The sequence below is a fragment of the Rhamphochromis longiceps genome, linkage group LG19 (genome assembly GCF_057381845.1).
Source record: "Rhamphochromis longiceps isolate RC_006_pf linkage group LG19, R_longiceps_female_GT1.1, whole genome shotgun sequence".
Taxonomy (NCBI): Eukaryota; Metazoa; Chordata; class Actinopteri; order Cichliformes; family Cichlidae; genus Rhamphochromis; species Rhamphochromis longiceps.
This window is the reverse complement of record NC_140575.1, coordinates 10,828,852-10,852,428: the sequence shown is the minus strand read 5'-3', so window position 1 is coordinate 10,852,428 and position 23,577 is coordinate 10,828,852. Positions and strand designations below refer to the sequence as shown.

The 23,577-nt window shown below is 42.9% G+C and overlaps 1 protein-coding gene across 2 annotated transcripts; it reads left to right on the top strand.

Moving 5' to 3' along the window:
* The first annotated feature begins 207 nt into the window (after positions 1-207).
* On the top strand, positions 208-23,563 carry LOC146646246 (uncharacterized). Of its 2 annotated transcripts, XM_085392554.1 has the most exons (20): positions 208-331; positions 432-1,680; positions 7,816-7,899; positions 7,982-8,065; positions 8,408-8,470; positions 11,586-11,684; positions 18,535-18,618; positions 18,923-18,997; positions 19,085-19,168; positions 19,246-19,320; positions 21,000-21,062; positions 21,628-21,711; positions 21,789-21,863; positions 21,932-21,994; positions 22,116-22,178; positions 22,395-22,478; positions 22,559-22,621; positions 22,689-22,736; positions 22,812-22,940; positions 23,089-23,563. In XM_085392554.1, exons 2-20 carry the CDS (start codon positions 1,350-1,352, stop codon positions 23,367-23,369), a joined length of 1,932 nt encoding a protein of 643 aa, XP_085248680.1. In that variant the 5' UTR covers positions 208-331; positions 432-1,349; the 3' UTR covers positions 23,370-23,563. The 2 variants fall into 2 exon arrangements, with proteins under 2 accessions (XP_085248680.1, XP_085248681.1); XM_085392555.1 differs by having other exon boundaries at positions 219-1,680.
* The last annotated feature ends 14 nt before the right edge of the window (positions 23,564-23,577 follow it).

Genomic DNA, 23,577 nt, shown 5'->3' with positions numbered 1-23,577 from the left:
CAGTGATGTCACAGGGATCCCAGGCTGCATAGTGTTCGTGGCACAGGTCAGACCAGGCGAGCAGCACGGTTGGTGGAAAAACAAAACGGGTGGAGACGGAACAACAGGGCCGGCCCGGGGCCAACAAAGCTTGTTACAGTCAAAGTTAATGAAAATGTTTTGGGATGTGTGGTGCCGTTCATTCATCCAACAGGCATTCGTCACATCTGCAGGTTTACTTCACTGCATGCTGCTGACGCCCACCTGCAGGATCGTGAACTGTACAGAGTGACTGTAATGAGTGCAACCATCCGTTACCACGGTCCTCCTGACCCACCTGGGCTTCCTTCAGGTGTGCTTGTAGTGAAGGTTTACCTTCCCTGACGCGGAGTTTACATGTGTTCGTTTTCTTTCGTTGTGAGTGTACTAAACAGTTCTTATTTTATTTCTAGCCAGTATCAGATGAATCTGACCCCAGATCTGCTTTCTGTGTCCCTGAGAGCACCATGCAGCCTTCAGTCTCAGCAGGTGTAAGAACAAACTAAACCTTATTTAAACTACACTTTAACTGACCCCTGCTCTCTCCTTTGACTGCCTCTCTCTCATTCTCTTTTTGATGGAGAGCTCTTTTGTCTGTATTCATTTACACTCTTACTGATGTGGATGAATCCCTGAGCAGCGACAGATCAGGTTTTAACACGATTCCTGTCAGCTGCACTTTATTTTGCAAATCACACAACGTGCACACACCTGAGCTGAGCTGCGATTTTGAGTTGTAAGGGCCGCTGTCGTTTGGATGCTAGGTTAAAGTTATTCCGGTTACCCGCCCTCGGGTTCAACGTTATTCCGGTTACCTGCCCTCGGGTTCAACGTTACTCCGGTTACCCACCCTGGTACCGTTGAGTTATTATGGCTCAGTGAGCAGTTATTGCAGCTGTCAGCTGTTTTCTGACGCGCAGGAGGACGTGAGAGCGTAGCTGTTGAAACAGTGCTCGGATTCATAAAGGCTGAAGGTGAACCACAGTTCTTTCTTTCACACTTGGAATTCTTTGCATGATTATCTGGGTTGGAGCATGTGGGAAGCCGTGACTGAGAAAGGTCTGAAAAGCCTTTTTATTGTGAGGCGAATGATTACTGGATGCCAAGTGAGTGCAAGCAGCCTTTCTTCTTTGGGTAAGCTGCTTATGGAGCGCAGGGTTCAGGAGGAAGCGGGTGAAGCTGCTCTGCTTTCGCTCTTATTATTCTTGTTAATAACACCCACTTTTACAAACTGCAGTTTTGTGTTTTCTGCTTGTTTGTTTTGAATCGTGTTTGTGGGGAGACTCCACCCCCTCGTCCTTGTGCTGAAGGATTTCTGCAGGTGGAGGACAATGGCGAGAAGGTCTGCTGCTCTGTTTCTGCTGCTCTGCTGCTCTGTCAGTCGGGGCCAGTCGGAGGCTTCTGTCCCCCCGCCGGCGGTCATCTCCCAGGCCCTCCCCATCCTCTGGGATGAACTGCGAGGGCTGAAGGAGCTGGTGCTGAGCCTGAAGGCGGAGGAGGTGGGCCGGCGTCAGATCCTGAGGAGGGTGGAGAGCTGGCTGAGGGATGGAGAGGTGCTGGCCGAGCAGCAGAGACGGAGCCTGGAGGGACTGAAGGAGGAAGCGCTTCGACAGGCGGAGGAGCTGAGGGGGAGGGTGGAGGAGCTGGAGGAGCAAAGCAAAGGTGAGGCCTCCTCCGTCACATTAAGTGTCATAGCTGCTCCTCAGACTGAGAGGTGGTGCAGTGAGTTTAGCTGGTGTAGCACAGGTGAGTCCTGCTGTCCTCAGGTAGGCGAAAAACATCAAACTGTTTTGAGCCTAAACAGCAGGAACCTGTTCGTGTATTAATCACTAGAGGCTGTCGCATAACAAGAGGCAGAAGAGGCAAAGCTGGAGCTGTAGGTTGAGAGCTTCGTGTTAGAGCGGGGGGGTCGAAGTTAATAAAGCTTACAAAGGATTCTTGAGAACATTTAACACGTTACTTGATAAAAACTGTCCAGTAATTGAAATCAACAGGAAAACAACTATGCAGGAAGACCACGGAGGACTACAAAATACCAGCAAAAAAAGAATCCCCTATATCGAGCATTGATAAAAAAGAGAACCATGGAAACTGAAAGGAAGTATAAAACTTACAAAAATAAATGAACTAATATAATGAGATCCTGTAAAACAGAGTATTTCATTAAAAGGTTGGAACACAATAAAGATAACACAAGAGATATCTGGAACGTATTAAACAGTGTAATCAAAGATGAATCAGGGAATAACGATGGGTACTTTATAGAGGGACAAGAAGTATTAATAACATGGAAGAGATAGTAAATGGCTTTAATGAATTCTTCGTAAACATAGGGCCAAAACTGGCAGAAGAAATAAAGGTTGATGGGACACTGGTGAAAATACTGAAAGCAATAGAAGCTCAATGTTTTTAAGCGCAGTGGAAGAGAAAGAGATTCATGACATAGAGAACAAAACCAGTACAGACTGGACTGATATTGATATGGTAACAGTAAAGATTGATGGTGTTGTAAAACCATTAAAATATATGTTCAACTTGTCGTTTCAAACAGCGGTTTTGCTAAAGTTATTCCCATTTACAAAACTGGTGAAAGGCATCACTTTACAAACTATAGACCAGTGTCAATACTCTCCCAGTTCTCTAAGATACTGGAAAACTCTTCATAAAAAGATTTGACAGTTTTGTGGAAAAACATGAATTAATGACAGATGGTGAGTATGGGTTCAGATCAACAGGTCAACAGCTTTGGCACTGATAGATTTAATGGAAGAGATGACAGAACGTGTGGATAATAAGAGGTACGCACTCGTTTTCTTAGATCTAAAGAAGGCGTTTGATGCTGTTAATCATGAAATTCTAATAACAAACTGGAAAAGTACGGGTTTAGGGGAGTGGTTTTGGACTGGGTAAAAATCCATGTAGAGAATAGGCAACAATATGTACAAATAAATGAATATAAATCTAATTTGATGGATATAGCTTGTGGAGTACCTCAAGGTTCAGTACTGGGTCCAAAAATGTTTATTATGTACTTAAATGATATCTGCAGAGTATCGGAGATGTTAAAGTTTGTAATATTTGCAGATGACACAAATATACTGTGTTCAGGTGTGGAATTGCCACAGGTTTTGGAGATGATCACACAGGAATTAACGATATTAAAGAAGTGGTTTGATATAAATAAATTATCATTGAATCTCGATAAAACCAGATTTATGTTGTTTGGAAACCAAAAGAAAAACATCAGTGTAGAAATATGTGTTGACAATGTATGTTTAGAAAGAGTCAATGAAATAAAATATCTTGGGGTGATCATTGACCACGAGCTGGAAGCCACACAGCACTGATGTTCGGGGGAAACTGGCACGGGGCCGTCGTGGGGAAAGCAAAGCACATGTTGGATCAGAACATATGTTATACTGTGCTTTACTACTGCCATATATGAGCTACTGTGTCGAGGTCTGGGTAAACATACAAAAGTAACACACTAACAATAACTATAATACAGAAAAGGGCCATTAGATTAATAATAATGTGGGTACAGGGACCATACAAATGCACTCTTTGTCAAAATGCAAGCTTTTAAATTCCAAGAATTGGTGAAGCTTAAAACAGCGCAAATAATGTATAAAGTAAGAAATAAATTGCTTCCAAAAGAAATCTGTAAATGGTTCATAGAAAGAGACGGTGGGTATAACTTAAGAGGGAAGTGGAATTTAAAAATACAAAGTGCTAGAACGACTTTAAAAACGATGTCTATCTCAATTGCAGGAGTTAAATTATGGAACAGTCTAACTGAAGAAATAAAAGAAAGTAAAAACATAAAACAGTTTAAAATATAAAAACCTAATTTTAAATGAGTACAAGAATTAAGAAAACGGGGTTAATCCAGGACGGTGCTGTTGCTGGTAATGGTGTTGTTGTTCTTTTTGTTTGTTTGTTTTTCCATAACTTGTGAATCTGCAAATTTACACATTCTGTCTTTTTCATATGAAAGAAACTGTACTGTGGTGGGGCTTGCTTATTTCTTGTTTTGATTTCTGCATGCTTGGTTTGTTTTGCTTTACTTTTGTTTCATATGTTGTTTGTTTAATTTAAGACTAAAAGAAAATTAAATGAATGAGAGGTCAAACCTGAGGGGGTGGGGACAAATAAGTAAAAAACAAAAGCGCCATAAAACAAGAAGAATGGTGCCTAATGACAGAGTTAATAATACAGACTTTGTAATGTGTCACGTGAAGATTCAGCAGCCAGATGAAGTGTTTACTGGCAACTGACAGTGATAGCGGACATTATCATCACTATTCCAACAATCCTTTCCGCACAGACAAGCATAAACAAACTCGACTATCACTAAATCAAATTTAACACACGTTTGTAATGACGCCAATTCAGTTTACAATAGGGTTCATTCACTCGGTCAGCAGGGGGCAGTATCCTCGTACACTGGGGAGTACACTGCCATTAAACCAACAGAAGAAGAAGAAAACCCCTGCACATGCGCGGTACGGATCGGGAGTTCTGATCTGTCGCTATCTTTTTATTTGTTTTTGTCTACATTATATTAAATGTTTCATTATCGGAAACATTTTAAGAGATACTTGTTATTCTTAACATCTTAACAGATACTCTGACCCGTAACTATCGTAAAATGCTTCGACTGGAAGTAGACACCTTTCGCGCATGCGGGGTACCGATCAGGTTTCCGGTACGGATCGGGTAGCGACAAGCAGAACCGAGTTGTATGTGTGGAGGGACTAGGGATGGGAAAATGGGGGCTTGAAAGCTTTAGACTTTGAATCTATTATTGCTGCATTCAGGCTCAGATGGATAAAAGACTGCATTTCCTGTCCTCAATCTATGTGGTACCATATTCCAAACAAACTCTTTAATAAGGTCGGGGGGTTAGAATTTTTGCTCAGATGTGATTATGAAATATCTAAACTTCCTCTTAAGTTGTCTAGTTTCTATAAGCAAGCTTTGAATTTTGGGAAACTAATTTTCACCCACAATTTTTCACCTCACAATTCTGTGTTGTGGAATAATAGGGTTATAGTCATCAATAAGAAGTCCTTATTTAAATCAGACTGGTATGATAACGGTGTATGTTTTGTTGTTGATCTGCTTGATAGAAATGGAAACTTGCTATCTTATGAAGAATTTATTGATAAGTATAAAATAGAGATTTCATTTAATAATTATAATAAGGTTTGTAAAGCGATACCCACACCGTTGTTAAATCTTATCGTAAATACTTTAAAGTATTCATTAATAAGAACATGCTTACCTTCACTGACGATAGGTAATACCTCAATAAAGGACAAACAATTTAATAATAAGTTCATCTCTAATACCTTTAAGCAAATAGTATTCTGCAACTACAATGTCAATGTCAGACATGACCTTGATAGCATATTGAAAGACAAGTCATTTTCTTTTTACTTAAAATACCCACTTGCGCCTAAAATGAAAGAAACACACTTCAGAATCATATCAGGCATTTATCCAGTTGGAGAATTCCTGCATAAAAGGTTTAATTTTGAGGCCGACTCTTGTGCTTTCTGTTCTTCCGATCCAGAAACACTAGAGCATCTATTTTTCACTTGTCAGTATGTTAATGCTTTCTGGTTTGAAATACACTGTTGGGTTTCACTCAGAATTTCCAATGTACCTGCCTTCACATCTAAGGATATTCTTTACTTTATGGACAATCTGGATTCTGAAATCTCAGATGTTGTCAATTTTGTAATAGTGCTATGTAAGTTTTTCATTCATTTATGTAAGTGGAAGAATGCCTCTCCTATGTTTACCGTCTTCTTGAATTACTTTTGTCAATACTTTAAGTCACTTAAGCTTATTTCAAATATGAACAAAAAAACTGCTGTACTATACTGTAAAATCAAAAAATACTTGCTCTTCTAATTTTCTTGCCTGTGTCAAAAGGTCTATGTTCCTTATTTCTTTACTCTAGAAACTTTTATTTTCTCCCTGTAAAGTTATGATGACTTGCTTCACCATCTTTATAATGTAAATTGTTACAATTCTGGTCTGTTTCCTTGACTTGTTTTGTATATGGAAATTTGTTTCAATAAAAAAAAAAAAAAAAAAAAAAAAGGGACTAGGGATGGGTACCGGTATCCGGTGCCATGACGGCACCGGTTCTGACATAAACGGTAGTAACCAGACCGAAAAGCAGCGCACATTTCGGTGCTTTATTTTCCTGAGCTGTGACACAATCATTTTACGTTTCCGAGGACAGTAGGCGGGCCCAGGTACGTACGTTCTTTTAGAGCAGAGCTACAGATTAAAAATGCCCAAGGCGAAGCGGTCAAAAGTCTGGCTGTACTTCACAGCAAAAGATGCAAACTCAGCAGCCTGCAACAAGTGCTTTAAGGTGATACTGTGCAAAGGAGGTAACACCTTGAATCCGATGAAACACCTGGCGACGCATAGCGGTTTTTTTTAAAAGCCGAAAAATGCGCCGTATTTGATAGCTTGCTGCGAGACCTCACACCGAGCACATCTACTGCGGTTGGGTTGCCTGTTAACGGACCCGGAGTTAGCAACATCCCCCAAAAACCAGAAGAAGAGAGTCCTGGCCCCTAGCCCTGTCAGTGTAGCAGAAATGATGAGGATGACGATGGCAGCAGCAGCCGTTCTTCTCTGCGGGAGTAGCTTAATGTTGTTCGTGTGTAATTTATGTTGAGTAGGCTAACCACGTTGTTGGGGCGACCGTGGCTCAGGGGGTTGGGAAGCGTATCTGTAACTGGAAGGTCGCCGGTTCGATCCCCGGGCTCTCTGTCCTGGTCGTTGTGTCCTTGGGCAAGACACTTTACCCTACCGCCTACTGGTGTTGGCCAGAGGGGCCGATGGCGCGATATGGCAGCCTCGCTTCTGTCAGTCTGCCCCAGGGCAGCTGTGGCTACAACTGTAGCTGCCTCCACCAGTGTGTGAATGCGAGAGTGAATGAATAGTGGCATTGTAAAGCGCTTTGGGTGCCTTGAAAAGCGCTATATAAATCCAATCCATTATTATTAAATTAATGCATGTAAGGTGAACTAGCAAACATCATCATAGCTACATGCAGCTGTCTTCTTGTTTGATGGCAGATACTCCCTTCACCCTGGCCAAAAAGGCTAAAATGACCAAAGAAAAAGTGGAAAACAGTTAAACATGAGAGGATTTTGGACAAAGTTTGTGTGTTTTTTCCATTGTTTAAGCACTGCTTCCAGCCAAGAGTGATGCCATATATGCCCCACAGCTGCAGAAAAGGCTAACATTGTTATCTTTTTACAAAAAACAGCTGAACATGAGAGGTTTTTGGACCAATTTTGTGTCCTCCATTCTTTGAGCACCGTTTGAGCACCGGCACAGTTTCAAAAGTACCAGTTTGGCACCGGTATCGGATAAAACCTAAACGATACCCATCCCTAGGAGGGACAGTAACTGTGTGTGTGTATATGTAAGCATTTAACCCTTTAAGACCTACCATAGAACCAAGTCCGCCAGAGCTTATATTATATTTTTACATGCTGTGGAGCCATTTTTGGGAGCATTTCAAGTTGCTATACATCAATACAACCATTATAGCCCAGATTTTAATAATAGGTATTCATTAAGTGCATAGTAATTACATAAATTGCAAAAAAGTGCAATAAACTACAAAAAAATTGAAAATCGTTTTTGATTTTTTAACATATATGGATCCAGGACCGAACCTGGCCTGGGTTCGGTCCTGGATCAGATTCTTCGGCCTCTAAGTCCGAGGTGGTTCTGATGTCCTGTGTCGTCCCTCAGCTCGAGCCGCCGACGTGTCGACACTTCAGTCCAGGCTGAACAGCAGCGAGCGCTCGACGGACGACCTGAAGAAGAAGAATTCGGGTGAGTCTCGGACCCTCGTCGTCACCTGAGCAGCGGCTCGCAGGTTTGTGGACCTTACACTGGGTTACTGCTGTGTCTGCAGCTCTGGCGGCGGAGCTGCCGTTCCTGCAGACGAGACTGAGGGCGAGCGAGAGCACCGTGGAGCAGCTGAGGAGGAAGAACGCAGGTCATCATCATCATCAAGCACTCACTGTTTGGTGACTTAGTTCTAATTTCATAGATTAACCAACTTTTCTTTGAAGCAGGAAGTCCCACTGACGGTATTTAAAGATGGACATAAAGGGTGTACATCTTTTATATACAGTCTGTGGCTGTGAGCCAGACTTATGATGAAAAACAGGAAGTTGTGTTTCTACTGACTGGTGACGCTGTGTGGCCACTGGGGGGCGCTGCTCACACTGACATTCAGTTGTACTTCCTCAGAAAAATTTCAGACTAAAAGTCTCCACCATTTTATTTTGTCAAGCAGTTGTGTGTAAACTTCCTGTGTGTGTTTGCTCGTTTTCAGTGTTGGCGGCCAGACTGTGTAACACCGAGAGTCTGATGGAGGAGCTGAGGCAGCAGATCTCAGGTCAGATTCGCTTCCTGTCCTGCTGACTCGAGGGTCGGCTTAAAAAATCACCTTTAAAAAGCTCCCGATAAAGCTCTGATAAAGACAAACTAGAATGTTCCAACTACAGGCCAATAAGTGTATTAAATGTAGATTACAAATTGTTTACGTCAATCATAGCACGGAGACTTGAAGGGATCATCCCAAGGATAATAAACCTAGATCAAACTGGATTTGTTAGGTCGCGCCAAACCCATGATAGTGTTAAGAGAACTCTGCAAATTATTAGACATATTAATTTAAATAAAATACCAGCTATATTATTGAGTCTAGTTGCTGAAAAAGCTTTCGACTCCTTGAGATGGGAATTTTTATTCCAAGCAATGCTTAGATTTGGGTTTAATGGGTCCATCATCACTATATTGAGGGCCTTGTATAATAGCCCAACTGCAAAAATAAAGATTAATGGTGAACTTTCAGATGCTTTTAAGCTTGAAAGGTCCACAAGACAGGGATGCCCACTGAGTCCACTCTTATTTGCTATTTTTATAGAGCCATTGGCTCAAAGGATTAGGCAGAATGGTAACGTAAAAGGGATTAATATCGCTGGAAGTGAGCAGAAATTGGCCTTGTTTGCAGATGATATTTTGGTTTACTTATCAAAACCTACCGAATCACTTATGGAGCTCATGTCAGTGTTAAAGGAGTATGGGCTATACTTGGGATATAAATTGAATATACAAAAAACACAAGTTCTTAGTAGCTTTTATAGCCCCCCCCCCCCCCCCCCCCCCCCCCCCCCCCAAATCTGCTCAACAAATACAAACTAAGAGCTGGGACAAAAGAACTATCAAATATCTGGGCATAAATTTATCAATGGATATAACCAGTTTGGAAGAAATCAACTACTCCCTACTTAAAAAAGATATCATGCTAGATATTAGCAGATGGTCATTAATCCCTTATCTAAGCATCTCTTCTAGAGTGGACATCATAAAAATGAATATGCTCCCAAAGATATTGTACTTATTCCAGTCTGTTTCTATAGAAAACCCTGATAGATACTTTGTAGAGTGGGATAGGACCCTCTCAAGATTTATATGGGCAAGGCAAGGCAAATTTATTTGTATAGCACAATTCAACAACAAGGTGATTCAAAGTGCTTTACAGAGACATTAGAAACAAAAACAAATAAAAAGTATGATTTAAAATTGATTAAAACAAGCAAACAAACTAACTAACTAAACACACACATTTCACACCTGTTCGCGCGATCTGAACCCTTATCGTAAGGGGAGCTACCAGTCCTTCTGTGGACGAGCTACTTTCTATTTTAAATTCCCTGAATTTAAAATACTCTCTAGACCCAGCTGGGGAGCTACCCAGAGCTCTAACCCACTTAACAAACAAGCAAACAAACAAAACAGTATGTAAAATCAAAACAGATAAAATCAGAACAGTAGATAGTTAATGTAAGTTTTGAAATTTAAGCTTAACTAATTAACAAACAAACAAAACAGTATATAAAATCAAAACAGATAAAATCAGGGTAAAAAGCCAAGAGTTAAGTTCAAAACACTTCAGCTTCCCAAAGATAAAGGAGGATTAGGCTTCCCTTGCCTACAGGACTACTACAGGGCAACACAAATAAGAAATCTGGTGGGCTGGTGTAAACCTGGATACTGTTCAAGATGGAAGGAAGTGGAATTGTCCTTGGGAGGTAATTTTCCTGTCGGGGCACTGATAGGAGATCCTTCAGAGTTACGACTCCTGGGAGACCCGGGCAACCCTTGGATAGTAAGTTCAATAAAAATATGGGAAAGAGTACTTAAAAAGTACCAATTAAACCAGAGGGCCGGATTCCTTAAATGGTTTGCATATGACCCAGAATTTTTGCCTAGCAAGATCGACTCGACATTCAAAACATGGGCAAATAAAGGTCTCACCACATACAGTACCTTGTTGAAAAATGGAAAAGTGATGAGTTTCCAAGACCTTAAGAAAAAATTCGGGTTGCAAAATCAAGATCTTTATTTAGATATTTGCAACTGAGGGACTTCCTGAATAAAAAGCTAAAAAATTCTCAGTTATCGACTGGGAATGAAGAGATTATAAATATATTCGAGAATGCATATAGAGATGCACCCTATCAAAAAATTATTTCCAAATTATATTGTTCACTGATCAATCTATGGGGTCATGATACAAGATATGTTAAAGGAAGATGGGAAACGGAGAGCAATCTATTCCTAACAGGAGAGGAATGGGATGGGTTTGTAGGCAGCAGTGGTCAGTAACAAGCTCCCCCTCGTGGAGGGAATTCAGCTGGAAGAATGTATTTCGTTATTTTATTACCCCAGCCCAAAAATCTCAGAATACAACATGCTGGAGGCATTGTGGACATGCAACATCAAATCATTTCCACATTTTTTGGGAATGTCCCCGTGTGGTTCCATTTTGGAAGGAAATACATAAGGACAAGGTCATGGAAACAATCTTCCAAAAGAAAATACAATTTCATTTTGCATTGTTGTACCTAGGCAACCTAGAGAGTCTTAATCTATGCAAACCGGATAAGTATTTGTTCAGTGTGCTGTCGGTAGCTTGCAAAAAGGCCATAACTCGCCTTTGGATTAGAGAGGATATTCCTACCATAGATGGATGGATTGATGTGATATATAATATTTTTGTTATAGAAAGAATAACTTTTAGGCTAAAGTGCCAGGCGGACTCATTTGAAGAATATTGGTTGAAATGGTTGAAATATGTACAAAATGGGAGGTCCGATTTTGTATAATGTCATTGTATTTCTTGGTTTGTTTGTTTGTTCTTGTGTTTTGTTTGGTCTTGTTTTGGTCCGTTTGTCTCTTCTGTTGTTGTTCGCTTTGGTTTTGCTTTCCCCCTCACGGTGATTAAATTGAATTTGTTGTACATGTTGTATAAATAAGAAAACTAATCAAACATAAATTTAAAAAAATTAATAAAAAGCTCCCGTCTGAGATTTTTAAAGGTGATTTTTATAATTGACGCTGAATGTTTAAACCATCACCACCGGGGGCGCTATTGTTTTCCGACTAAAATTTCATTTTGTCCCCGCCCACCTGAGCGTTTAATGTTGCATGTCGACACTTTGCAGAGTTTCCGGCCTCCAACGCCTCGTCTCTGACGCCTGACATGTTGGAGCTGGAGGCTCGACTGGGCGCCCGTCTGGAGGAGCTGAGCGCTGACGCTGAAGGTGAGTCAGCTGATCAGCTGTTCATGTGCAGAGTGACGCTGCCGGGTGGGCGTGTTGTTTGCAGCTCTGCGGGGTGGACTGAAGTCGCTGCAGCAGCTCAGCTCCTCACCAGGTGCAGCATCCGTTCGTCCTGCAGGGAATGATTTCACATCAGAGTTCAGAGAGATTTCATTTCATTCAACTTTATTGATCCCGAAGGAAACCGGGTTAAGGTGTCGGCGTTCCAGCGCCACCTTACCCTTCAGACCGTACATTATGCAAACATCACATAAAGAAGACCGATCAGAGAGGAAGAATGATGGAAATACACAATATGAGGAAAGACGAGGAGAAAAACGAACTCAGACTGAGCTCCTGAAGGGAGAACAGGAAAAACTCCTCAATTGTTGTTCTAGTTTCAGCCTCGGAGCTTCCAGCTGGTGGAGGAAGCTCGTGATTGTTTGGGTTTAGGGCGAACAACTGCATGTCCATCACTGGTCCCAATTCAGTGTTATTCACACAGCGCAGAATCACAACAACGGTCGCCTCACTTTTGTTTCCCACTGTGCAAGAATTTGCAGGCTAGTTTAGGACACATTATTTCACAGTGAACCTCTCTATCAAACTTTGCTGCCACACCGCCCCCCCCCCCGGCCTGTGCTTCGAGGTTTCTGGTAGTTAGAATGACTCGGGGGTGTTGATTCATTTAAACTAACATAATCATCCTGCTGCAACCAGGTTTCTGTAAGGCAGAGTAAATCAATTTGTTGATCAATTATTAAGTCATGTACTAACAGAGACTTGGAGGAGAGAGACCTAATATTTAATCATCCACATTTCACTGTTTTACTCTTTGGTTCAGATGTGGATACTGTATTGTTCTTTCTTTGTGTTTATGTTTAAGTTGTTTGTTGCTGGTTTTTAGTTTGTTTTTCGTCTGTTTGGGAGCTGACACAGTCTCTATGGTATGGAAGCCCGTTTCCGCCGCTGAATAAAAAAAACAAAACAAAAACAGCTAGTATCCATAACTCAAAATTTCGAGTTACTTTTCTCAAAATTTCGAGTTAGCTCTCCCAATCAAAAATATACGTGAATGAGGTCGCTTTCTTGTTACCCGGAAGCATATGGCGCAGAGGAACGCGCTCTCAAAAACGGATCCCAACAAATTGGTGCTTTCGCGAGTACGTTTGCTGATAGTAACACCATGTGATTCAGCTAATAACACAGGGATTTCATCATTTGTGAAGCCAGGCTGAAAACACTCAGCAATCTGTGCATTCACGACTGGATGTAATACCGGTAGCTTAGCTGTAGCATTTGTAGCTGAGGGCTTCAGCTTCCAGGTAACAAGGAAATGACATCATTCACGTAGATTACTGATTGGCAGCGCTAACTCGAAATTTCGATTTATTAACTCAAAATTTTGAGAAAAGCAACTCGAAATTTTGAGTTATGGATCTTTTTTTTTTTTAAGTGGCGGAAATGGGCTTCCATACTATGGAGATGGGTTTTGGGGGTTAGCAGGAGGAGAGAAGCTGCAGAGAGGCGTGTAAGACTGCAACTCTGCTTCCTGGTCCCAACTCTGGATAGTCATATTTTGGGGGGTTTGGTGTTGTCCTTGGGTCATTTTTGTCCTCTAAAGAAATCTTTTGCTATCAAAAATGTGTTTTTTATTCATCAAATGGTCTGAAAATAACAGACGTTATTCATTACTATGCTATGCATGATTGGAATAAGTTTTAAGTAATTTGATTTATTTATGGGATTTTTATTGGATTTTATAACATTGGTGGTCCTCGTAGGACAAAAATGACCCCAAAGTACAAAGTGTTGCAAAGAGCCGTATTTTCACAACATACTGCTTTCATACATCTTTGATCTTGGATCACTGATGTGTGGGGTCAAGCACTGGTCATAACAACCACAACAACAACAACAACAACAGGCAGCACAATGAGGAGGCAGGTGCTCTATATTCAATGAAATTTTATTTATACAGCACCGAATCACAACAACAGCCGCATCAAAGTGTTTCGTATTGTAAGGTAGACTCTACAATAATACATACACAGAAAGTATGCTCACAAGCCTCCATTGCACTGGAGATTTGCATACTTTGATGAGCATACTTTTTTTACCATGTTGTGCAAAGCAATGACCAGTAGAACAAAGCACATATTGTCCTCTAGTATAATGAGGAGGGAGAATCAATGTTCAGGAAGATCCAGGGTTAGAAGATATAGAAAATATTGTCAATATTTAGAGCACATGCTACCCTTTCTCTGAAAAAGCACATCAGCCACCTGCAGAAGTGGAAGAAGGCTATGAAGTGAAGGAAAGTGATGAAGAATCTGAACTATGTTCAAGTAGGTTCTCAGACATCCAGGACATGGTAGTCTGAGGAGCTTGGAGAGAAAGTGACTGGGCTTCTTGAAGTTTCTTGAATTTTCAGAATGTGAAACTGAAATAGAAGATGTGTCAGAGGACTACACATCATCCATTTCAATTATGATGAAGACAAAGAATCAAGCAGGAAAGAGGAGTCAGCTGAGACAGAGGAATATTTGCAGTAACGTGAGGAAACACTAATCTGGTCTTCTATCCTTCCCAGTGACAGACGATGCCTGACTCTCTCATGTGCCTCAGAGAAAGATGATCTACCACAGTCCAAGCACATGTGCCAGGTCCCATACTCCTTCAGTGGCTTTTCTACTCGAGTACTGAAAGCATTATACACAGTGTATTCTGCTTGTATTCTGCTTTTTAACGTTCACATCAGGGGCGGAGCGTGGGGGTGGCTTACGGGGCTTAAGCCCGGGTTGTTTTGTCAGAAGCCCGGGGTATTTTGGAGTGTAATTTTTTCATAGTTAGATGCCTGGCTGACAACTGTATAAAACAAAAAGTACACACAATATTCGAAGCACATAGTGCACACTGTGGGAATTTACGACTGTGCGTGAATCCCCCCCTGATATTGGTATGATCCAAGCTCAGGCACTAAGCGACTGAGCGAGGGGGCGGGGCAGCTGCTGCCCGTGAGTGCGCTGTTGGAGAGACGGAGCCAGCCATACTAAGGAGAGCTTAAGTTTGACCAGGTACCAAAGCAAATCATTCGTACCGTACAAATAATGTAAATATGACGGTGCATCACGAAAGATTGATATCAAACTGATCACTTGACCAATATTACGTTACTTGCTCTTCAAGTGAATCAACAAATGGCGAAATGAAAAGCCGAACAAATGCTATTTTTTTTAGAGAGTCTTAGCTTACATGTGTTTATTTCATATTTTCAGTTCTTACCCTCCCCGACTAAATCGGTTTCAGTTATGTACTGAAATATAAGAATGGACATTAGAGGCTTCTTTCAAAGAAAAAACTCAGGTAAATGTTATTTTATATATTATGCTTTGTATGTTGTTCAGTATATTTCTATGCAAAACAAGAGGGATTTCAGTACACAGCAGGATATTCACATTTGTAACCAGATATTTACATACACTTTAGGGAGAAAACATAAAACATTTTTACTGTACAACATCAATTTAGAGTAAACTTTTGTTTTAGATAAATATTGAAATATATTTTGAATTAGTTAAATTTCAGAATAAAGAGAGACAGAGCTATTTTTATCACTTTGATCAAATTTAGGAGTACATATACACTAAGTTTATTGTTAAATAATAAGAAAACTCCAGACGATTCCATTCTGAGCTGAAGAAGCTTCTGATAGGTTAGTAGAGTCCATGTGAGTAAATTGGTGGCACAGCTGTGGATGCATATAAGGCAAAACACAGAGCCTGTTTCTTTGAAATGGGAAAATCAAGAGATGTCAACCAAAACACCAGGAAAAGAACTGTGGAGCTCCATAAATGTGGCTCAAGTTTGAATACAATTTGGTGCCATTTGCAATTAAGAAATACAGACGATTTCTCTCTTTACTCTTAAAGTTAACAAATATGTTTTTATATTTATCAATCTAAAAAAATAAACATTTAGTCTGATTTGATGTTACAATTAAAAAAGTGTTTTTATCTGAAGAGTAAATATCTGGTTTCAACTGTATATTTGATGATTGTCAGCACAAAGAGGGAGAGAGAGCAGAATGAGGACAGAACAGATGAACAAGAGCAGGTGAGACACACATGTTAGTCAAATGGTTGTTTACCAAAAGTATCACCGTATCATAGGTCCTCATGTATCTCGTACCTAGTGTTTCTTTTTAGGTTTGTTATTTTTCAAATTCTGTATTTATTAAGTTCTGCAGGCTTGTTTGCACAACAAGGCTGAATAATTATATAAACTTTTCTCAATCTAAATAGTGTACTTTGGTAGAATTAAAAAATAAGTGTAGTGCAGGTCTATGATGATTTTTAGTGCTACTATCATCTAGTTCTGATTCTGGTTCTGTCTTGGTTAAGTCCTCAGTAGTCCTGATTTTGAACTGTTGTAGTCCTGTTTTAATTCCGGATCAGTTCTGGGTCTGGTTGAATTGGGGTTTAGTCCTCGTGTCTTGATACAGCCCTGACCTTGTTCTGCCTTGCTGCTTAATTAAAAAACTAGTTTAAGGTGTCCTGCACATGTGATATATATTTTTCCCTATATGAAGTCATTCTTTTTTGAACAGAGCCTATTAATCTTTTAGTCATTTCTACCCACCCCCCCCCAAAAAAAAAAAAAAAAATCCCACATGCATACTACTCTTTGGGCTAAGCCCCGGGTGTTTCAAATGTCTGGCTCCGCCTCTGGTTCACATGCCAATGGATGCATCAGAGACCAAGTTGGGGTTCAGTAACTTGCCCAAGGACACCTTGGTAAGAACTCCAGACTAGAGCACACAGAGATTGAACCAACAACCATCCAATTAGCAGATGACCTGCTCTACAGCCAACGCAATGACAACGAGAGAGGAAGAAAAATGGACCGAATGCAGCTGTAGGCATATGTGGGTGTGTTGATTCTTACTGCCGCGCATCCAGTAGAGTCGCTACGGCCAGTTTATGACATCCTGAGTCTGGTAGAGAAGTTTTCATGCTGACACAAGATTAATCATAGAAGCACAAAAAGGACATAATTTCTTGATAAAGACACAATAGATGATCGTCGTTCATGACACAAACGTGCTCCCATGAGGTGTATGGAACAAGTGGGTGTTTCTCCTGCTGTGATGTAAGATCCTGGTACTGATGTGACTGTATGAGCACCAAGTCCCCTTCAGAGGACTCTGTCCAACAGAACATCCAAGTAAACCAGGGAACTTTGAGACAAAAACATGGGCAGCATGTGATGCAGGTCCAGCTGTACATGGAACATGCTCGTGTGCGATGGCAAACCGTCTGTCCTGCAGTCAGGACACGCGAGTTGTCCCTAACATTGCAGGTTTCCAAAAGAAAACAATCACCAGTAACAGCTTGTTTACTGTATATGCCCCTTGGCCTGCAACTGCAGAAAGAAAGCTGTCCATGATGGGACCAGTGCAGAGGAATGAACCTGAGCTTCCTCCTGCACTTGGGTCAAATATGGACACGCCTTTGTCCTCATGAAAGTTTGCCTTCACTCAGACTCATGCCCTGGTGTTCCTACCATGCCAAAATATAGAAAACTGTCAGGCAATGAGTTGGAATAAAGTTGAATAAAACCTTGAAACACAGAGATGGATGATATTTTATACTTGTTGCTTTTATAAACAGTCAAAGCAAACGGGGTCATTTTTGAGCCCAGAGGACAACAGATGTGATTATTTGCTGCCAGTAAAAAACTTGAAGTAGTTTAAAAACAGCTTTCTAAATTAACTTTGACATAAACCCGTCTGTGATCATCTGTTAAAGCAACCGACTCTGGTTGTGAAACAATAATCACAATAACTGATGATTTAATTTATTTTTTACCCAAAAACAAAGAAAAAATTCATTTTTATGAGGTTTTTTATCAGATTTAAATTTGAAATGGAATAAAAAAAAATGTGTCAAAATGTTTGAATTAAGTTTTAATAAAAAGTAGGGGAAAATCCACTTCATATTAATTAAGTATCAATCAAAGGAGATGGGGACATTTTTGACCCCTGGGGACCACAGGTGTGTGGAAATCGGGAGGACATTATGAGGGTTAATAAATGTGTCCAAAGTGGGATGGAGCAGCTCTCATAATCCTATCAATTCTAGCTCTCCCATTGCAGAGTTGTGAGCTTCTCCATGATTTTATCCAGACTGTGTTCAGTTAACAGTGTGAGTGCTCGTGGGATTTTGAGCAGCTGTAACAGGTTTTCATTATTCGTCGATACGCCAGGGCCGAGCAGCTCCAATCAGCAGGAAGCCCGTTATCAGAGCCCAGAACAGGTCGATGTCTTCAATGTCCTCCTCTGAGAGTGTTGGCAGACACACGATGCGCCGGTGTCGTGCCAATCCGGCAGCGCACGTTCCTGCAGGAGGATCAGGCTCCCAGCACCCAGGTTTCTCATCGAGAGGGTGTTAGTAGTGTTTAGAGACCAGTTGATCAAATCCATAATTCCTTGTTATTCTTAGAGAACACGCGGAGAGCGTCTCCGAGATGAGACGAAGATAAGGGAGAGGAGACCGGAGAAGATGCGACCGCCTCCGCCGAGAGCCAGGAGAGAAGATTAGAAAAACAAAATTAAGTTAATTCTCACCGTTGTGTGCATGAAACTGAGACGGAAGTACGCCGTGAGATTTATAGTCTGATGCAGCAAGACGCACAGAGAAACGAGCGCCAGCGTGTTTATGTTACTGCGAGGAAGCAAACACGTTCACGGAGAGCATCTCTGCGAGTGCTCGTGTCCGTAGATTACTGTTGAAGCCGTTCGTCATCAAACATGTTTCACCGACCCTCCATCGCTTTTGTTCTCACATTTCAGTGGAGTCGGCGGAGGTTTCGGCGCTCGGCAGCAGGCTGAGTGAGGCTGAACGCCGCTTGGATGAGCTGCACACACAAACCTCAGGTGAGTCAGTCCACAGGTGTGAGTTACCTGCAGCAGCTGCAGCTGACCTCAGAGCTCACCTTTCCAGATGTTCACCAACCTGTTTGTTTCATCGGTGTTGGCTGGATCCAGATGTTGTGTCCAATGATCAGATCTGTCTGCTGTAACACGATAAACTGCGTCCGTGTCGACTGGAGAGCGTGTCCCTCAGACAGCTGCTGAAGACGTGTGAAGGACGCGCTCCAGTCCTGTGTTCATAAACGAGCTCTGATCCAGTAAAGGTGAAGAGTTTCTGCATAACTGGGATCGTCTCCTCCCCTCTCAGCTGTCACAGCCTCGTGGGAAGAAAACCTGTCGGCTGTGAAGAGTCAGGTGCAGCAGCTGGAGCTGACCGGCACAGGCAAGTCAGGTGATCTGAGGGTGCAACATGTGACAGCATGCAGCTGCTCTCAGTTTACCTGTGATGTGTTTCCTGTGCTGTTTCCAGCTCAGACCGACTCAGTGAAGCAGCTGCAGCTTAAACTAAACTCCACAGAGCATCAGATCCACGAGCTGCAGACTGAAACATCAGGTAAGTGAATGAAATCTCCGGTGAAAGGAAGCGTATGTGTGTGAGGGCCCTTTGTTTGTCTACTGTTCACGTTTCAGATCAAAGCTCCAAACTGACGAAGCTGCAGACAAACGTGAGCGCGAGCGCGAGCCTGCAGGGCAACCTGAACACAGGTACAGCTGTCAGAGAGCACGCAGTGAGAATCGCTCTGAGCACGCTCACAGCTGCTGTTTCTGTTTAGAGATGTTCACCAGGCTGAGACGTGGAGACAAACAGCTGGAGCAGCTGCTGTCTGAGCACACAGGTAACACACTCTGACTTTGACTTCATCCTGAACCGAGCTGGTTCTCAGAGGAACTCTTCATGGCTCCGTCACACTACAGTAAAAAAGGCGGAACTCTTTTGTGTCTGGGAACATTTGGTGCTGCCCACGTCGCATTCACTAAGTGGCTGTAAACTGGTCAGCCTGAGGTCGAGTGCTCCGCCTCGGTGCGAGCACTTTGCCTCACAAGGTGACTGCACAGGGCGGAGCCAGCAACCGTGATTTGACTGACACAGTCATCATCACACTGGTGAAGGTTATTTCCAGTTCATCTCAGTCTGCTGAATATTGCAACTCTTAGCGCTTCTTGATGCACCAAGATGGCAGCTGACTGCGAGCGGTCGCATATTTGAAGCATTTCAAAGGAAACGAGATCCCAAGTTCATCTCACATGGCCGCAGTACGGCAAACACAGTTTCCTGCCTGGTCTGGTGATATCGTCTTATTCATATTCATCCAACATCTGACTTTGTGTACGAAAACTGTAGTTTATCCTCACATTTAGATTTAGCTGTTCGAACTTCACTGTAGGATTTGTGTTTGCATAGATAAAGCGTGTGTGTGCGCCTGCGTGCGTGCGTCAGCATGATCTGGTGAAAGCTGCGTGGCCTGACCATGTTTCACTCTGTTACCTGCTGGGGTGCAGAAGGACGAAGCGTCCTCCTGGAACAGTAAAGTCTGCCCAGAAACAGCCCGGCTGGGCGCTGTAACTGAAAAGATACAGAGAGTTTGTGCGATGCTATTAAAGGGACGCTGCAACGCTCAGAAGAGTGTACTTCAGACACACACTCGGACACACACACTGGTTCAACACAAACTCAGCAACGTAGCTGTGCGGAGCTCAGACCTACACTGGCACCACCAAACAGCCACAACATAGAAGAGCCACCTCCACGGGACAAGACATGGAAGTCCATCTGCATCTAAAGGTCAAAGGTCACTCTTTCGAGGATGCCAATGTTCACATGTTGGACAGAGAAGACAGACGGTTTGAAAGAGGAGTGAAAGAAGCATCTGTGTTCACTGTGAACAACAGTCTTTGAACGCAGGGCGGGGCTTACGACACCATCTGTCTGCCATCTATAATCCAGTCTGAGATCCTTCCCAGACGCCTTAACGCCCACTCACATCCTCACCTCAGGAAATCACATGATAGGGTGGGGCCAGGTCTCATCCTGGCTGATTGGGACCCACACCTGTTTTCACACCTTGGTTTGTGTGATTAGGTAGAGGATCAATAGTTGGTCCACGACCCTCTCAGGTACTCTCCACCATTTGACCCTAGGACTGAAGAAGCTTTTTGGAAGTCCAGACGCTTCTGTTTCAGAGCTGCTTCGATCACACTGATCAACAACGATTTTGAACAAGTTGCTATTTGGATCAGTTTAGTTTAATGGGATACTTTAGTCATGTGTGCCCACCTTTGATTGTAAACCTTCATACAGCCAGAGCAGAGAGAAACATTCAGTCATGTAAGGATCTAACAAGGTTCCCTGAAGAACCATCAACCGTGTTTACTTTACTTTGCAGAGATTATGAACCAACTGAGAGATGGTGAAAAACGGCTGGAACAGCTGAAGGCTGAGCACACAGGTAACACACGAAGCTTTCAGACTGGCATGTTGTACAAATGCTCATGCGATACATGAACGTTACATCCACACAAACAGAGTGAAGTGTTGCAACTTTATGTAGGAAACACTGAACTTTGAAGCTGAAACTGAAGAAAATTTTAATGCTTCCCTGGAAGCTTCAACAGTTTCAGTAATGAATAAATAAGATTTATTTTGAAAATCCTCTGATTTACCGTCGGTGTAAACAGTGAGTTTGGACGCTGACAGAATGATGAGATAAAACAAACGGCTCCTCCTCCCAGTGCTTTGATTGGTCGACACTGACAAAAATGATTGTGTGGTGTTGACGATTCAGACTGAGATGAAAACTGAGCATGTTGATCACTCTGTGGACACGTACGTGCTGGTGATTGTTGCAGCATCTGTCTCCGTTTCAGTTTAACAACATTCAGGCCAGACACACTCAGGATCATCTCCCAGGACAGAGATCGGAGTGTCGTCTGCGTCTAAACAGAGACTAACCTGTCATTCACACTCGATGTGTCGCTGTCAGACCTGTGATGTGTTTCCTGTGCTGTTTCCAGCTCAGACCGACTCAGTGAAGCAGCTGCAGCTTAAACTAAACTCCACAGAGCATCAGATCCACGAGCTGCAGACTGAAACATCAGGTAAGTGAATGAAATCTCCGGTGAAAGGAAGCGTATGTGTGTGAGGGCCCTTTGTTTGTCTACTGTTCACGTTTCAGATCAAAGCTCCAAACTGACGAAGCTGCAGACAAACGTGAGCGCGAGCGCGAGCCTGCAGGGCAACCTGAACACAGGTACAGCTGTCAGAGAGCACGCAGTGAGAATCGCTCTGAGCACGCTCACAGCTGCTGTTTCTGTTTAGAGATGTTCACCAGGCTGAGACGTGGAGACAAACAGCTGGAGCAGCTGCTGTCTGAGCACACAGGTAACACACGAAGGTTAACGTCACACCTTTGTACCAACTGTAGACATTTTAAAGCAAAGCGGAAACTGAGAACCTGTTTAGAAATTCTGTGTGAACGATGACAAAGTGGTTTGTTGTGCAGCCGTGGATGTCAGATTGAGATCCTCTGAGACACAGCTGGAACAGCTGGACACTCGTGCTGCAGGTACCGTCATCAGCTCCTACCTGAGGTTTCAAGAGTCGCTCATTAAAGCTCTCAGTCAGACATGAAGTGACACTGAGGTGACGCGTAGCACCCTACACACCACTGTTTATTGTTGCTGTTGCTCAGCTTGCAGAGCAGATGTTTACAGCTGAAGACGCAGATGAAGGTCGGGGTCTCATTTGTTCTGCAGGTCATTAAAATAAAAACTGTTTTCAGGCCGTGACATCGAGCTGTTGGCCACGAAGCTCAGACTGAACGTCACCAAGCGGCAGGTGGACGAGCTGACGACACAAAACACAGGTGACCTCTGTTACGTTGCCGGACTGTCGGGAGGTCTGATGGCGTTTATCCGAGTTCACAGTGTCACGCTCTGTTTTCAGTGCGAGCCGCTGAGCTGGAGTCTGTTTCGGACCGACTGACGGCGGCACAGAGACGCGCTGATGGTAACGAACGACCTCGAAGCTTTCTGCGTCCGATTAACTTGAATCACATCTGAATGTTTTCTCTCAGAGCTGCAGGTCAGGCTGAACCAGCTGAGCGCCTCGTCCGAGGAAGCAGGTCAGCCACGCCTGCGGCACTTTAAATGTCCTCACCAGCCAGCTGTGGGTTAAACATCACATCTGTCTCTTCTAGGTGAGCTCAGGGTGGCGTTTTCAGCCGGTCTGACCGATTCAGGGTCAGTGGGACCGTTTGATGAAGAAACAACTCTGATCTTCTCCAAAATCATCACCAACATTGGCGAAGCCTACAACCAGACAGCAGGTAGAGCGTGCCGCCCACATGACGCTGAAATATTCAGCTCCACGTAACATATGTTTGACTGCAGAATTATATTAATATTGTCAAAGGTGGAGGGGGTGGAGCTCCTCCCTGAGGTGCTTGTCTGATTAACACCTGTGCTGGTCCTCAGGTGTTTTCACGGCTCCTGTCAGCGGACTGTACGTCTTCAGCTTCACGGCTGCAGATTACCTGAAAGGCTACATGGGCCTGTACCTGTACAAGAACGACAAGCCGATCGTCTTCAGCCTCGACCTGAACGACCACGGCGGCTACGCCTCTACAAGCAACGCCGTGTGTCTGCAGCTAGAGGAGGGCGACCGGGTGCACCTCGGCCTGCCGGCCAGCTACCGCCTCTATGACGACTCGCGAAACTTCAGCGTGTTCTCCGGCTTCCTGCTGTTCCACCTGTGATGGCGACGTCCTGGGATGCACCCAGATTATCCAACCTTTGTACGGCAGAGTGAACAGGAAGTGGGATGAAAGAGGCCACGCCCTTAATAACGCAAACTTTACTCTTTACTCTTTAATATAACGTAAAGCGGAGGAAATGATCCTGTAAACAGGTTTAACGAGTCTCACTGCTGCTGTTTCTGCTCCAGTGATCATTTCATGGAAAAGT